Source organism: Sciurus vulgaris, assembly GCF_902686455.1.
Source record: "Sciurus vulgaris genome assembly, chromosome: 10".
NCBI lineage: Eukaryota > Metazoa > Chordata > Mammalia > Rodentia > Sciuridae > Sciurus > Sciurus vulgaris.
In genome coordinates, this window is record NC_136470.1 from 138,220,348 (window position 1) to 138,235,946 (window position 15,599).

Genomic DNA, 15,599 nt, shown 5'->3' on the forward strand with positions numbered 1-15,599 from the left:
GAGAGGTCAAAACAGTGCACCAGCTCTCGGTAATGTTCGATTTAGGTAACACGCAACAAGAGAAGTGGCCTTCCGGGGAATGTGACCTGGGACAACGTGAGGGCCGAGGGGTAAGGAGGAGAGCGGAGCGCTGACCCTGTGTCCCAGGACTGCAGTGCAAGTAAGTCCATGAGCTCGGACTGGAAGGATCAGCAAATTCAGTCTGCATGCAGTGCCAGGGCCAGGGGTCGAGTTAGTCCCAAAGACACTAGGAAGATTCCAGAAGTTCCTGTTGACAAAGGCATGAAAGATGGGCAGCAGAGAACAGTCCACGGTGAAGGGACCAGGAGCCAGGCCTGGAGCTGGGAGATACTCTCCTGTGGTGGATCAGTGGGGCCATGCTGCTTATTCCCTGAGGAGGAGACCTGTGGCTTCCAAAGCCAATGTCCAAAACATGGTCACTGCCCCTCATCCGGATCAGACTCTCAAGCATGGGTACAAAGTGTTCTGAGCGAGTGGGCCCGAGTCCCGTGGAGCATGTGGGAAGGGTGGCCCGATTACCGAGGGTCAGGCAAGCTGTCCTAAAATGGCTTTCTCACTCCTGAGAAACTCTCTGCTGGAAAAATCCCTACCTGAGAGGAAGAAGAGACTCACGAAACGGATCAGGTAGAACGGGTGGACTTTGGTCCCATTGGGAAAGATGGCGCATCGTCCTGGGGCATTCTGCTCTCCTCTGGATGGGCCGTGCAGGAGTGAGACAGGCAGGACTGGTCCTGAACTGCTCGCCAGCGGCTATTGGGTTTTTTTTGCGGGAGTGGGGGCGATACTGGGGATTGAACTCGGGGGCACTTGACCACCGAGCCACCTCCCCAGCCCTGTTTGGTATTTTATTTAGAGACAGGGTCTCACTGAGTTGCTCAGTGCTTCGCTTTTGCTGAGGCTGGCTTTGAATTCGTGATCCTCCTGCCTCAGCCTCCCAAGCCACTGGGATGTCAGGCGTGTGCCACTGTGCCCAGCTCTTGCTATTGTTTCTGTTTTGTTTTAATATCCTTTAGTATCTTAAAAGTTAAATGAAGAATAGATGCAAATATAAAAGCTCTGACTTTGCCCTGTATGTATGATGACTTCATTGTGCAAAAAGTTGTTTAATACCTGTAAAAACTACTTAAAAAAAAAAACCAAACCAAACTCCCTTAGCATCTGCTAGGCATATCCTGTAAGTGATTTCAGCTGAGTACGTGGACTGAAATGCCAGGTATGTGTGATGTCAGTGTGATCCTACATTGTGAAGCTGTGAAAATAAAACAGTATTTAACTGGCAGTCAGAAGAGGCTTATTGTGTGGAGAAGTATTGGTCTGTCTAGTTATTTGTATTAAGTGGGACTTGGTGTGATACCTCTGCAATCTGTGGCTTTAACTGTCACTTGAAAGTGGCAGAATGTATGATTTGCTTGTGGTATCGGTGAAGAAACGATACCTTTCTAAAAAAGGAGTTTATGGTAAGACGCTGCTTCTTAAGGAATTGTTGTGCTATCTTTTTAAAAAAAAATATGTACATACACACACACACATATACAAAACTATGTTGACCCGCCCTGGTTACATTGTTCTCCTGCTCTTTGGATCATGGCAAGTCCTCATAGTGACTTCCCGAGCTGGGTAACAGACATGGAAGGGAAGAGCCCTGCACTGAGAGGTAGCCTGCATGTCTCATGGGGAGGGCGTAGCGTCCTCAGGTAAGTTCCAGGCTTATTTCAAACCATTTGGCTTATGCTCCCAGGTAACTGTAATTTAGTGTTGGTGGTCTAGCAAAAGAGCTGAATGGCTTTAATCGTATGTTTTAAAGTCATCAGTTGTTCACATGCTTAAATTTGGATATCAGAATTCAAATAATTCTTGAAATGTCTGAATGTCTCCTTACTATGCTGATTCCAAAGAAAAACAAAAAACAAAAAATAAATAAAAATAAAAACAAAAACCAACCAGGAAAGGAAGACACAGGTCTCTGACCTGGGGGGGCCTAAAGGCAGTGACGTCACGTCTGCCGTCCTGAGTGTGAGGATGCGGAGGGGGAATCTGGGAAGCTTCCGGTCAGAAAGGAGGGCTTGGCACTCGGCAGGTTGCAAGGAGCACTTGTGGAAGGAACAGGCGCGGACGTGGTGTGCCTGTCCCTTGCCTGTCCGAGTCATTAGGCAGGTCATCAGGCGGGCTCACGGTCAGGCCGGAGCTGCCAGGCACGCCACCAGAAGGCACGTCCCTGAGAACCGAGCCCTGCAGAAGGGAGTGCTGGGAACGTGGCCTGCCGGTCAGCCGAGGACACCTGGGCCTGGAAAGCCACACTTGTTCTGTGCTTCTCCTGCCGCCTCCCACCCCAGGGCAGGCGGAAGGACAGGACCCCTGCAGGACTTGCCTGGATGGCGCCGAGGTTCTCGATGAGCTGCTCGGGAGTGGACGACCCCAGGAGCACGGAGCTCACGCCCTCGTTCCTCAGGCACCAAGCTGGGGAGAGAGAGGGGGTCAGGGGTCAGGTGCTCGTGATGACTGGCGGCTTGTGAGCACCAGGGGCGCCAGGCTGGTGGCAGCCAAAGCTCACTCTTGTGGAGGATCCACGGTGCTCTCCGGGGCTGACACCCCAACAGCACCCCTGTGCCAGAGGAGGTTGATGGAGTCTGCTCTGAACTGTGGGCTTGGGCTTTTCTGCCTTCTGCCCGCGGCTGGGCCCCAACCACTGGGGGTCCGGCCAGCTGCCCACCCTAGAAGCGCATTCTCTTCCTCCTCAGATCTATCGGGGTCTTGCTTTTCCTGTGTTGCCCACAGTCCTCCCAGACTCTGGGTGTCTGGGACCTTCATTTCCACTTACCTGCCGACCTTCTCTGACACTCTGGGTTGAGTACCTAAATCACTCTCTCCCGAACCCTAAACACACCCACTTTTTCCTCTTTCTGCTCTGGGGACTATGGTTTTTGATTTTTTTGTTTTGAAAGAAAAGCTTTGTTGAGGTAGACTTTACAAGCCAAAACCAGTTACATATTTTAAGTGAACATCAAATGCTTTTTAGTACATTTACCAACATTCGTTGTTTTTTGTGTGCAACACTCACCATTTGAATCCAGTCTTAGGACAGTCCCATCATCTCAATAAGAGTCAAGTCCACAAGTAGTTAATTCCTATTCCTACTCCTGCCCTCGGTGACCAAAAATCTATTTTTTGTGCCTAGATTTGTCTTCCCTGAACATTTCATCTAAACGGATCCGTACAGCCTGTTGTCTTTCCTCTGGCGTCTTTTGCTTGGCATAAATGTGGTCCTAGTTTTTCTGTGTAGCCTGTGTAGCACACCATTTCTTTTCATTGCTGCATAGTATTCCACCTGCAGGGTCTATGGGACCGCACTTTGAGAACCACTGCTCGGGCTCCCTTCCCCACCCCTGGCACCACAGCCCTCATTCAGGCATAACTAGTTCCTACCTCTTGCTTGAATTGCCCCCGCCATGCCCCGCTCCCTCACCCATACAGCTGGCTTACACCCAGCTGCAGTGTCTCTAAATACAAATTGAATGGTGTCAGTTCCCTGGCTAAAAGTTCTTCAACTTGCTGTTGAAACAGATATTGCCCCATAAATCGGAACTCTCCTTTTCACCCTGGTAACCCTTACTTTCTAGGCTGCCTCTCCAGCTCCATGTCCACCTTGATTTCTGTGCTCCACCTCTGAGCAGGCTGAGTCCTCTCCCTCCCTGGACACCCTGCACCCTCGTCTGGCCCTGCTTTTGCTCAGGCTGTCGCCTGCAGTGTGGGGCCCGCTGCCTCTGCCTTGCTGCCTGGGCATCCTCTGAGATTCCCCAGGGGCCTGCCTTCCTCCCAGTCCTGCCTGAATCGCATGCTGGGCCGGGAGCAGGTGCTTGACGTCCTCAGCTTCCCCTTCCCTTCTCGGTACCTCGGCACCGCGGCACCGCATTAGAATCATCTGCTCATTTCCTCAACTTGCCAGCCGGGCTGTGAGATGTGCTCACTGGCAGGAGGATGCCCAGCAGTGATCTGAGTGACCTGCCTGCTACCTTTTTGGGGCATCACTTCCTGTTTGCACTCACCACTCTCCTTGGCCCTAGCGTGCTCTGAGTCTCACAGGGCCCTGGGGAAACCACTGCTCCGTGCTACCTGATGTCCGCAGCCCCTGGTTCCCCAGGAGGCCTGCAGGGCAGCCAACTCGCTGGGCAGGGCTGGCCAGCCCCATGGCGCCACCTGCAGGTGGCTCTGGTGACAAGCATCCTGCACCTCGGTCACCTGCAGGCGCATCCAGGTTGCCCGCTTACTGCCCTCAGGACAGGTGCCGGCCTGGGTGCAGGTGTGACCTGGGGACCCAGCAGTTTACTTCCTGCCGGAAGCACTCCCCTCCCACACCCTCCTTGCAGATCAAAGGTTTTATGGCTGGAAATCACTTCCCTTTTTGTTTCTGAGAGTTCTGTGGTTAAAAACAAAACTACTTGTTTATAAAGAAAGAAGAAAAAAATGACAAGCAAGAAAGACATCTGGGGGCAGAGGGAGGGGGGGTTGCACATTTTAACTCAACTTGGCCTCCTGCAGGGATCTCAGGTACACATCATGTCCAGTGAAAGCCTGAATTTTGTGGTTTCCTCCAGGAAGACTGTTTTTCCATGTCTTTCAGAACTAAATTTAAAGCAGTTGTCCCTTGGTGTTCTTGGGGAATTAGCACCCGTCTCCAGGATGCAAAAATCCCAGGGCGCTCCAGACCACTGCATAAAATGGCAAGCATTAGCACACACATCCCAGGTGCGTCAGGTCACCTCTAGGTGACTCCTGTCCCTAACACCATGCGAGTAGGTGGCTGAATCCATGGCTGCAGAGGCGACTGCTCTGTTCAGGTTCCCACCCAAAACACAGAGACCACAGAATGCGTTTCTCTTTGCATCTGCTCTGTCCCCACGCCACGGCTAGGAGCCGGGAGAACTTCAAGTCCAGAGTGTCTAGTTCTGTGCACAAGCATCCTCCTCGTCAAGACCTCCATCCCCACTCACTGAGCAGTGACCCGCTTCCTGCTTTACACATACAATCTCCTGCAACTCAGCAAATTTGTCAGAAATGTATTATAACTGCTTTATCAGGTTGAGTAACTTGCCTGTTGTCAAGAGATTGGCAGGTTTTACTCTGTAAAAGCTGTAGGGATGCAACTAATCTCATTAAATATACTCTTTGATGTTTTTGCTCTCTTTTTGGTGGTTGTTGTTTATTTTTTATGTGGTGATGAGGATTGAACCTAGGGCCTCATGCGTGCTAGGCAAGCGCTTCACCACTGAGCGATCTCAGCCCTTCTTTGATTTTTTTTTAAAGAAGGGATTAAGTAAGTCATAAATATATTTAGGCACATGATATTTCCTCTCTCTAAAACCACCTCCCATTTCTGTTTTTCTGTTGCTTTAACTGCAACTAACATCCCTCTGCCTTCCAGCCTCAGAAGGGTCAAGCTATCAACAGATGTGAGTTATTTTATTTGCATGGACCTCACCATGACCTTTCCTGCCCGTTGGGTCACTGCATCTGATTTGCCCTGCTTCCTGCTATTTCTTCCTCCACAGGATATTTTCCTGGGATCAGCACCCATTTTTTCCCTTTCTCAGTTACCATGTAAATTCTGGCAAGTCCTCCGCTGACATCTGTGAGCTAGGGCTAACGGGGTACACCTCACAGGACAATCCCGATGACTAAGGCGCCAAGAGAGTGCGAACACAGTGCTCATCGTGCTGCCTGGCGAGTACCCACAGCAGGAACTGGAAGCCGACATGCCTTTCTGCCGGAAGGGTAGCCATTAACCACGTGGGGCGGTCGAGCATTCGAGATGCTTCAAGGCTGAACTGGAATGTGCTGGAGGTGTGAACTATCTCAGTAATTTACAAATGTATTATAAGCTGAAATAAAATTTGAGGTAGTAAATAAAATTTGAAAAAGTAAACAATAATCCATTATTAAAATAAATTTCACCTGTTTGCTTTTTTATTTTTCATTTTCTTTGGTACTAGGGATCACTCTACCACTGAGCCACGTCCCTAACCCTTTTAAATTTTTTATTTTGTGACGGGGTCTCACTAAGTTGCTTAGGGCCTTGCTAAGTTGCTGAGGCTGGACTTAAACTTTCGATCCTCCTGCCTCAGCCTCCTGAGCCTCCGGGATTATAGCTGTGTGCCACCATGCCCGGCCTTGTTTTACTTTTTTTACTGCGGGCCACTAGCGACTTAGAAATTGAATATGTGGTTTGTATTACCTTGCTTTTGGACAGTGCCAGCGTATGTGGCTTTCAGTCGTGACCAGTGACCGTGACCTTTCACGCTCTCCTTGGGTGAGCCGCCTCTCTGGGTTCAGGAGCCTGGCCTCTCACCAACCCTGGCTCAGAAACCCGACCTGGGGGAGTGGGTGTCACTGCACAGTTCACTCTGACTCTGTGAGGACACCTGCTCCCACTGACCTGCTCTCACCTGCACTGTGTTCTGAGGGACTTGGGAAAGAGGTGAGAAACGTGGTTTTGCACATAGAAAGTTCTGGGGGACCCGCAGGACTCACTTCGTGTTGTGTTTACCAGCACTTTACGCCTTGCATCTGTCCGCCCTGCAGACACTCCACCACACAGGCTGTGGGCAGCAGCAGGAAACCGGGAGACCCCGCCCCCCGTAACCTCCTCACCAACGGCAAGCTGAGGCAGCGTGCACCCCAGGCGCTCGGCGACAGGAGCCAGGTCCTTCAGCTTGTTCTGCTGCTTCCTGCCTTCCTCGCTGACGATCCTTTCCTTGAGCCACTGGTAGCACTGCGGAGAAGAACAGCAGGACCCAGTCAGTGTTCCGGTCAGTGGGGGCGCGACCTCGAGGCTGGCAGCTCGACAAAATCCGAGACCCCAGCCAGGGCATCCCGGGTCTTCTTGGCCCCTGTGCTTTGCAGGGAGAAGATGCTTATGTCTTCATGCAAAGGATGTCTCCACGACCTTGCTCCCGTTCCCTGGTTCAGGAGATCGACCTCCATGGATGTTGGCCATTCACGTTGATCGGTGGGCACAGAGCTCTGAAAGACGGACCCTGAGACCTAGGCAGGCACGCCCCCACCTGCGCAGGAGGAGTGCGCAGTGAGACAGCCCAGTTTAGAGAGTAGCCTGTGATGTCTGAGGTTGCCCTTCTGGAGAAGGCGGGGCGCCGAGCTTTCTGCTCAGAGAAACAAACAAATCACCTTACATTCTCATCAGGCCCTCCCTGTCCCTCTCCTGCCCGGGTCCACTCCTGGCCTCTATCTCCCTGTTACAGAGACTGACCGTCGGCTTCCTCGGCGCCGAGAAGCAGATGGAGTATAACCGGCAGACGTCAAGCCCATTTAAAAACTGATCTGGAAAGACTTCCGCAAATGTGTGTCACCTATTGTATTAACTATAGAGACGTAAAGAGTGAAGGCGATTGACATTCACACCTGGGGGAAGAGCCTGATCCTGATCTGTAGACTGTGCAGGGAGTCTAACTTTCTCAATATAAAAGTCTTTGAGAATTCTTGATGTTCTACTTTCTAGAAGGCTCATTCTTTTTTTTTTTTTTTTTTTTTTTGCAGCAGGGGCGGGGAGGTACTGGGGATTGGACTCGGGCATCTACACCACTGAGCCACATCCCCAGCCCTATTCTGTATTTTATTTAGAGACAGGGTCTCACTGAGTTGCTTAGAGCCTCAGTTTGCTGAGGCTGGCTTTGAAATTGCCATCTTCCTGCCTCAGCCTCCTGAGCTGCTGGGATTTCAGGTGTGTGCCCCTGAGCCCAGCTTAGACAGCTCTGTTCTACTATGAAGGAGGGAATAATAGTTTCTTCCCTACAAAGCTAGCTCAGCAGCAATGTTCAAAGCAGAAGAGCAGTTGTAGGAATGTTAGCTTGCTTTTGTGAACATAATAAAAAGCCATAAGGCCTGGCAGGGTGGCCCTTCTTCCGCCGTGGCACGTCTGTGACCTCGCTGCCAGCAGACCGCTGCCTTTGCAGAGGCAGCCGAGGTGGGCCACGGCACCCGCCCCTTCCCAGGGCGGCTGCCCTTTGTTTTAAGTCTTCTATCCGTCATTCTAAGAGAATTTCCGAAGCAAAGAGAAACCGCATTGTTTTGTTGTGATTTGGGGAATAATATGCAGACGCGGAAAGAAGGGCAAGCTGCCCCAGTTCCGTGGCCTCCTGGATCTCAAAGGCTTATGGTCTGGCTGCTCGCTTGGGAATTTGCTTGGGGAAATGGCCAAGAGTTTCCAGGCTTCAGCGCCTGGAAGCTGCAGCTCCTTCCAGAGGAAGGGTGGCCTGGAGCTTCTCTCCAGCCATGAGGACGGGTGCCAGAGGGGCGGGTGGACGGCTGTGAACAATGAGCCCGCCATGGACTCACTGGCCTTCCTGGGCCAGGGCCCTGCCTGGCTAGGGAGCCCTGGATGACTCACTGTCCGCGGGAAAGACTTCAGCGCCCACGGAGGCCCCCAACGCCTGCCTGGGACCAGTGTCTCGCAATGTTGTCCAAACAGAAAAGCAAAAAAAGATTTGCAAATTAATAGACAAAGATTTGAACAATAGCTTTTTGTTACAACTAGAAGAGTTCCTGAGGCTTGCATACATGCTATGCACGTCAAGGTCAAGGATGGCTGATTTATTCACCAATCTTACTGAATTCCTTTTTTTTGTTTTGTTTTTATGGTGCTAGCATTTGAATCCAGGGCCTCATGCATGCCAGGCAATCACTCAGCCACATCCCCAGCCCCTGAACTTCATTTTTTATTTGGTACCAGGGATTGAACCCAGGGGCGCTTACCCACTGAGCCACATCCCCAGCCCTTGTTTGTTTTTTATTTAGAGACAGGGTCTCACTCAGTTGCTGAGGCTGACTTTGAACTCTCCATCCTCCTGCCTCAGCCTCCCAAGCTGCTGGGATTACAGGCTTTTGCCACTGTGCCAGGCTTAAACTCCATTTTTAAAAATCCTATATTCAATGGAGTCTTTTTCTTAGGATTGGGTACCAAGTTATGTGTGTGTGCATGCATAGATGGGTATTTTGTATGTTGTGCACACACACCATATTGGGAGACAGACTTCAGAAAGTAACAAACATCAAACTCATTTATTGAATCCTTCTCTCTTCACCCTCAGTCCCATGAATCTCACTTAGAGGAATATATAAGGCAGTTAGGATTTTAAAAAAATAGTAGGTGCACAGTGTTTATACTGCTTTCCTCACATCAAAACAAACAAAAGTATTTTGGAAATAAATGGCTTAGCTGGGTATGGTGACAGCCTGTAATCCCAGTGACTCAGGAGGCTAAGGTCGGAGGTTCACAAATTCGAGACCAGCCTTGGCAACGTAACAAGACCCTGTCTCAAAGTAAACAAATATAAAGAGCTGGGCATGTGGCTCAGTGGTTAAGCACTGCTGGTTTAATCCTGGTAACAAAACGAAACAAACAAAAACAACAAAGCACCAGCTTGAACTGCTTTAAGTAAGAAAATGCAGCAGAAGGAGATGAGGCTTCATTAAAATGCTGGCTAACTGTGGAAGTGGACCGTGTGTTCCACAGGAAGGCTGGTGGGGCCGAGGCCACCTGGCTAGTCAGCCCAGCTGGGCCGTCTCGGCAGGGCCCGGTGGAGATGAAGTCTCCTCCAGCCCTCTTAGGATGCTCGTCCCCCTGCAGGCCGGTCTTTCTAAACCGATGGAGCCGAGGTGGGGAGGGCTTCTTCATCAGTCCTGACCCTGTGCCGGCACAGGCAGGGGCTCGGCCAGCGTGGCCATGAAACCAGACAAACCGCGCTGCACAGAGCCTTACAGACAGTGGAGTGGATGCTGCTCCTGAGGCAGGCAGGTGACGCTGCCGCCCTCCTGCCGACTCCTCTGTGGCTTCCGCACCGTCTCAACTCCTCCCGTGTGTATCTCTCCAGCACATCCCGAGCGAGACTTGAGGTCAAGACTGTCCCTCTCCCTGTGTCCTCAGCACACGATACAGGGACTGGGCCCAGTCGGCGCTCAGTAAGTATTTGTCAAAGAGCCGATTCCATGATCACTCTGCACACCAGCCGGCTGGGGCTGGGACAGGCTGCCTGGATCTCCGAGTTTCCTAAAGCCGCGTTTTACCCTCCCCAGCACTGAGACTGTCACCCCGTGTGCCCCTTTCATAGGCAATGCTGTCGGGGTGGGAAGAGCCAGTGGCACCTTCCAGAGACCCCTCGCATGACAAGGTCCCGAGACCTTGTCGCATGATTCAATACCCAAGATGATCGCCAGTTCTGAGCACCCAGATCTTTGACCCGAAACAACAGGCTGAGGTTGACTTCTCCAGATAGAATGTCGGAGCTAAACACCTCCTGAGATTACACGGAAATGTGTGGCAGGCTAGGTCTCTGTGTGTGACCACTCCTCACAGGCCCTCCCAGCCCCTCCATGCACCTGGGGTGGCCGTCCCTGTTTTCCTTTGACAGATGGGTGCATATTTTCATTTTTTTTTTCTAAAAAGCCTTTGGCTAGCATGAGGCACAAGCTGCCCATAAATTTCATTACACTGTTCACTTCTATTTCAGATTTCTACCTCACAGCTACACACCTGGTCTCTTGAGCAGACTTTTTGGACCTTTGGTTTTGATTCAGTGCATTGGTCTGACATTTACTGAGCACCTGTTATGTGCCAGGCTCCTGTGATGAGTTCTCCAGTTTCCTTCTGGAAGCATCCACAGATCATCATCCAGGAACAAGAGAAGTGTTTTGTAGTTGGGTGCCCCCTCCCCCTTGACGACTCCATCACAGGGCATATTGACACTGTCGCCTTCTGGAAAATACCTCGGCAAAATGGTGCATGACCCGAGCCGATCACGGCACTTTGACCTCTTGGCCGCTGCCGTGGGCCTCATAGGTTGGCATATGACACAACCTTGGCCAGTCCTGCCTGGTCTGGAGTTGGTAAAGACCGCTTATCTCTCTGCCACGTGCCCTTAAGGGTTAAGTCCACAGCCATCAGTTCCGATCCAGGCTTCATGGAAAGATTCGTGTGTAGTAGGAGGAAACCATCTCGTGTTCAGACGTGTGGAGGAGCAGGAGCGTCCCGGTCATGTTCAAGGTGGAGTCTCCGCAGGGTCGGCCCTCCTCCGACCTTCCCAAGGCGACTCCGTGAACCAACAGAGCTCCCTCGGATTCGGTCTGTTTGCCTCGAGTTCCGGCACTGGCAGCTGAAGAATTCCAAGGGGTGTGCGTGGGATCGCAGGGCAAGTTCCAGGCGACTGGCAGCTTCGTGAAGTCAGGAAGGCGCCACAGCCACGCTGCGGCTTTAGGGCAGAGGAGGGTTTCAGAGGAGGATGAAGAGCAGAGCACTCTGGGAGGCGCAGGGGAGGGCAGCGCGCTCAGGTGGAAACTTGGTAAGCGGTGGAGGGGTCCGCCCAGCTGTGCCCTGGAGCCCTGTGGCAGACGAGATAGCGCCCTGACTCCTGACTGGCTCTGTGGTGAGGACAGTCCACTAGGCACAGCTGTGCCCAGGCCACTTCCACGTGGAAGTCTAATGGACCAAAGAAGTAGTGGGGTGCCACTCAGCTGTGCAGTCAGGGTTGACCATGTGGTTCAGAAGTCACCACAGGGGGAAGGGACCTGAGAGGCTGCCCAGAAAGCCCTGGGCAACATTGCTTTCTTAAAGCCCCAAACGGGTGTTTCTTGTATTGAGTTGACTTATCCTTGAGTCGCAGTTAAGTGCTCACGACAGACAGACACAAAGCGTCACCACCTCACGTCATGGGTGTATCAGGAGCCAACGTGAGATACGAACCGCTTACACGTTCTGTGTTAGGGGACGTGAAAGTTGCCACCTTATATTTCCTGGTGTCCAGTTATCTCTCTCTAATGGTTTTCTGCTGTGAGCAGCCCAGTGCATTCCTAAGGCTACGCTGATGTTTGCGTCTTCATTGTGAATTTTTAGTTTTTGCTTTGGTAACTGCTCCAGTGACTTTCCGCAGTGGTTGACAATCCAGAGCCTGCAGGCGCTTAGGGAGCCGCGGCCTTTCCCTCTGCAGAGCTGTGAAGGCTGTCAAGCTGTCCCGTGGACACCAAGCTGACTACGAAAGCCAACCCTGGACAGCTTTCCCAGGTTGCCTTTTGGCTTCGTCAACATTTTATGTGTCCATTTTTGGTTTTGTTTTCCTTTTCTGTTTGCCGATGTGCACTTCCACATTTCCAGCTGTTTGCAAGCTTTTCCCCAGGCGGTGACGGAGGCTAGAAAATCACACTCCAAATACAGAGCAGCTTCTTTCCTGAGAAACCTGGATCTGAAGGGAGACCAAGATGTCTTTGGGGAAGATAAGGGACTGCGAGCCAGGAGACCTGGGTTGCCCCTTTGGCTTCACCGTTACGGTGATGCTGGTCTCTGCTCCTGTTTCTGCTTCTGGAAAAGCTCTGCTCTCATATAGGATCCACCTGAGGACAAATGCCCAGCCTGCACAGAAGCGCTTTGAACTTTGCAGAAAACCGGATGAAGAAAGCACGACTGGTCCCCAGCTCAAGAGGGATCGACGGAGGATTCTCACCTCCATCAGGAGGCGTTCCTATACCTCTGGTTTTAAAGGAGCCTTTGTGTTAGGTGGTTTGCCGCATTAAGGAGGCTAGGAATTAAGGAAGGCTGTGCAGTTTGGTAGGTTAGGTGTATCCAGTGCTTTTTTGGCCATAGGACATTTTCCACGAGCGACTTTATTGAGTCTGTAAGTCACGGGGCATCTGACGGCAATCTGGTGTAGCTACGCCTGACTCCAAGCCACCTGTACCTTGTCTGTGTGAGGGAAAAGGAGGGGATGGAAACGCAGCCTGTGCCTGGCACACAGTAGGTGCTCCATGAAACAGCGGCCCTGCACGTGCCCTTCCTCCTTCCCGAGAGTGCTGCTCTTGGGTCAGAACGTCCTTCGCGTCCCAGAAGCAGCATTTGCCCTGGGGCAGCCGCGCTGCACTGGTGCAGCCTGGACTCGGCCCGCTGGCACGTTGGGAGTATGTGTACTGTGCCACTTCAGAGGACCAACACACCGAGGCTCAGCTGTTCTAGGCAGGAAGGGAAGTGAAGGAGGCAGCGCCTGGGGCAGGCCCTGCTGGTCCAGAGGAAGGTGGGCCGGCCGCTCCCGGCTGCCCTGCTGGGGCCGAGGCCCAGCGAATGCAGGCATCTTGCTCCCTGATCTTGGTCACCTTACGCCTCAGAGCAGAGGTCCAGCCGCACGTCGCAGCGGCCAGAGTGCCTCTTGCAGGTGCCAGTCACGGAGCCCAGCGACAGGGACTTGGCCACTGTGCTCCCGAGGCCCTCGCTCCCTACCCCAGCCCCCAATGAGCCAACCTCAAACAACGCTCAGCTACGACTCTCGTGGCTTAAGCCTCCTTGGCTTCGATTTTGTTTTGCCAAGAAAAGGAGAATTAGATCCTCTTACATGGAAAGGGGATTTAAAATCTGGTCAGTTTCAAACAAGGAATGAAAAGCCTTCTTTAGCGTAAGTAACTAGGGCTTTGAGTGAGTCCCACCGGTGGCTGGGCACTGCTCTCTCCCGGGGTCCCCAGAGGAGAGCTTCCTGTGCAGCAGGTTCTGAAGGGCCGACTGGAGCCTGGCCAGCGCAGCAGCCTCTGGCGGAGCTGCCCGGGACGGGCCTGCCAAGGCCAGGGTGGGCCTGAGCGGGGAAGCCCACGCTGCCCCGGGCCAACCTAGTCACCCCCTCCCACCCCCAGACTCTTCCAGAAGGCGAGAGAAGTACCTTCAGAGAAGCCCTGGAACTTTCAGGCACGCCATCTCCATATTTTCCTGAGATGATTCCGCAGGCGAGAGGGGACCACGTCATGGCGCCGACCCCTGGGGAAGGAGCACAGGGAAAGCCAGCCGTGGTGGGTTCGGGAACGCAGGCCAGATAAATCGGTTAATTCTGGCTTACACCTTTCCATCACAACTTAGGGATTAGCAAATTGGTTCATGCTTTTATAAACCAACTAAATGTGCACTGTCAGGTCTTGGGAACTGGCCACATGAGCAAGCCTAAAAATGGGGCTTAGCCATGGTCTTTTGATGTCCAGAAATTCAAGGACAGAGAGGTGGGCACTTCAACCTGTGCAAACATCCGCGCTTCCCTGGTCCGTTCCGTTCCACGGTGCGGGAGCACAGCGCCTAGTGCACAGTGAACACGCAGCAGGTGACAGCAGGTGACAGCAGTAATGACAGTTAACGCTGCTGTTGAAATTTTACCTTTTTTTTTTTTCATACCCAGAATTTTCCTGCTATTTCTGAGGAAGGACGTGAACTCTGGAAACCGTTTTGCTCTAGAAACCTGAGGATGTGGATCGTTTGTGTTTTTTCTTAGGTCCACATTTCTTTCTCTTGTACACATATTTTTCCCTCGCTCTGAAATTATTTTCACACAAACATGTCCTGCCTGGCTTGTTAATTGTTGTCAAATTCCCTTTGCCTAAGTCAGTGCGAGGCACAAGTGATTTTTCTGAAATCATCTTTTTTTTTTAACTGTCCACTCCAAGATGCACACCTGGGCCAGATCAAGTCCCCATGATGGGTGAGTTTATCTGTTGGTTCTTCCCTTCTTAGTGGATGCATATTTTGAACACCTACTGAGTTTGGTTTGTATGGCAGCCACAATTTAAGACTCCACGGGGCTTTCATCAGTGGTACCCTGTGGACTAAATACAGGCACATTTAACTCTGCCACAGTCTCTGAGATGCACAGTTTGTATGATCCCTATGTCAATTAGAGACATGTAGGAAATCATTTGACTTTTCAGAATCCCTGATCCTCCTATGGTTAAAGACACTCTGTAGATGCAATTTTTTTTTCTCTTTCTTTTTTTGGCAGTGCTGGGGATTGAACCCAGGGCCTTATGCTTGTGAGCAAGCACTCTACCAACTGAGCTACACTCCCAACCCAAGTAGATGTGATTTCGGAGATTACCTATTTTATGGTAGAGCTCTGGCAGTTGGACCTCCACCTTCTCTCTCTGGAAAAGATGGTACTCGGCTTGTTCACACACAGGCGGGATCATATTGAATTGCCTGGCTACAGAGTAGGCTTCCTAGAGGGAAAGGAGACAGCAGTTAGCCTGTGAAGGTTCTTTCCATGAGGTCAAAACAAGGAAGGTATAGGATGGCCAAAGGAAGGGAAATTCTGACCCTCGGTTCACGAAGTGCAAGGCTGATTTCAAGGTCTGGACCCCACCAAGTCCAGGGAAAATCAGTTAAACTGTGAATTCTGGACTATTGTAAAGAAAAGGCAATTTGACTGTTTTCAGGTTCCTAAAGAAGAAAATTTAGATTAACCTATAATTGTGATCTGCAGTTAGTACATTATAAACAGAATTGTCTTTAATATAGTCTTTTTTATTAGAAAACTCTGTCTTACATGGTTAGCTGTCACTTTTTGGCCCTCTTATCACCAAAGAACACGCCACAACACGATTCCTATTAGAGCCCCAGGCTCTCCGGTCTGCTCCCTACTCCAGATCCAGCCCCGATAGCCACCTCTTTAAGGATGGAATCCATCTTACAGTTCCAAGGCCAGAGTCGCTGTGAGAAGTTTGCGAAAGACCTCACACTTGAAGTAGAACATCTGGAAAACAGCGAGTGCCCGGGGCATCGA

The 15,599-nt window shown here is 51.4% G+C and overlaps 1 protein-coding gene across 2 annotated transcripts in view; it reads right to left on the reverse strand.

Moving 5' to 3' along the window:
* The window catches only part of KCNAB1 (potassium voltage-gated channel subfamily A regulatory beta subunit 1), a 365,851-nt gene that overhangs the window by 9,762 nt on the left and 340,490 nt on the right, over positions 1 to 15,599 (reverse strand). For both annotated transcript variants that reach the window (XM_079101118.1, XM_079101119.1), the window contains exons 10-13: positions 14,916 to 15,036; positions 13,719 to 13,813; positions 6,667 to 6,787; positions 2,390 to 2,478 (exon numbers count right to left, since the gene is read on the reverse strand). In XM_079101118.1, coding sequence (XP_078957244.1) covers positions 2,390 to 2,478; positions 6,667 to 6,787; positions 13,719 to 13,813; positions 14,916 to 15,036 — 426 coding nt within the window. The remainder of the gene's footprint in view (positions 1 to 2,389; positions 2,479 to 6,666; positions 6,788 to 13,718; positions 13,814 to 14,915; positions 15,037 to 15,599) is intronic.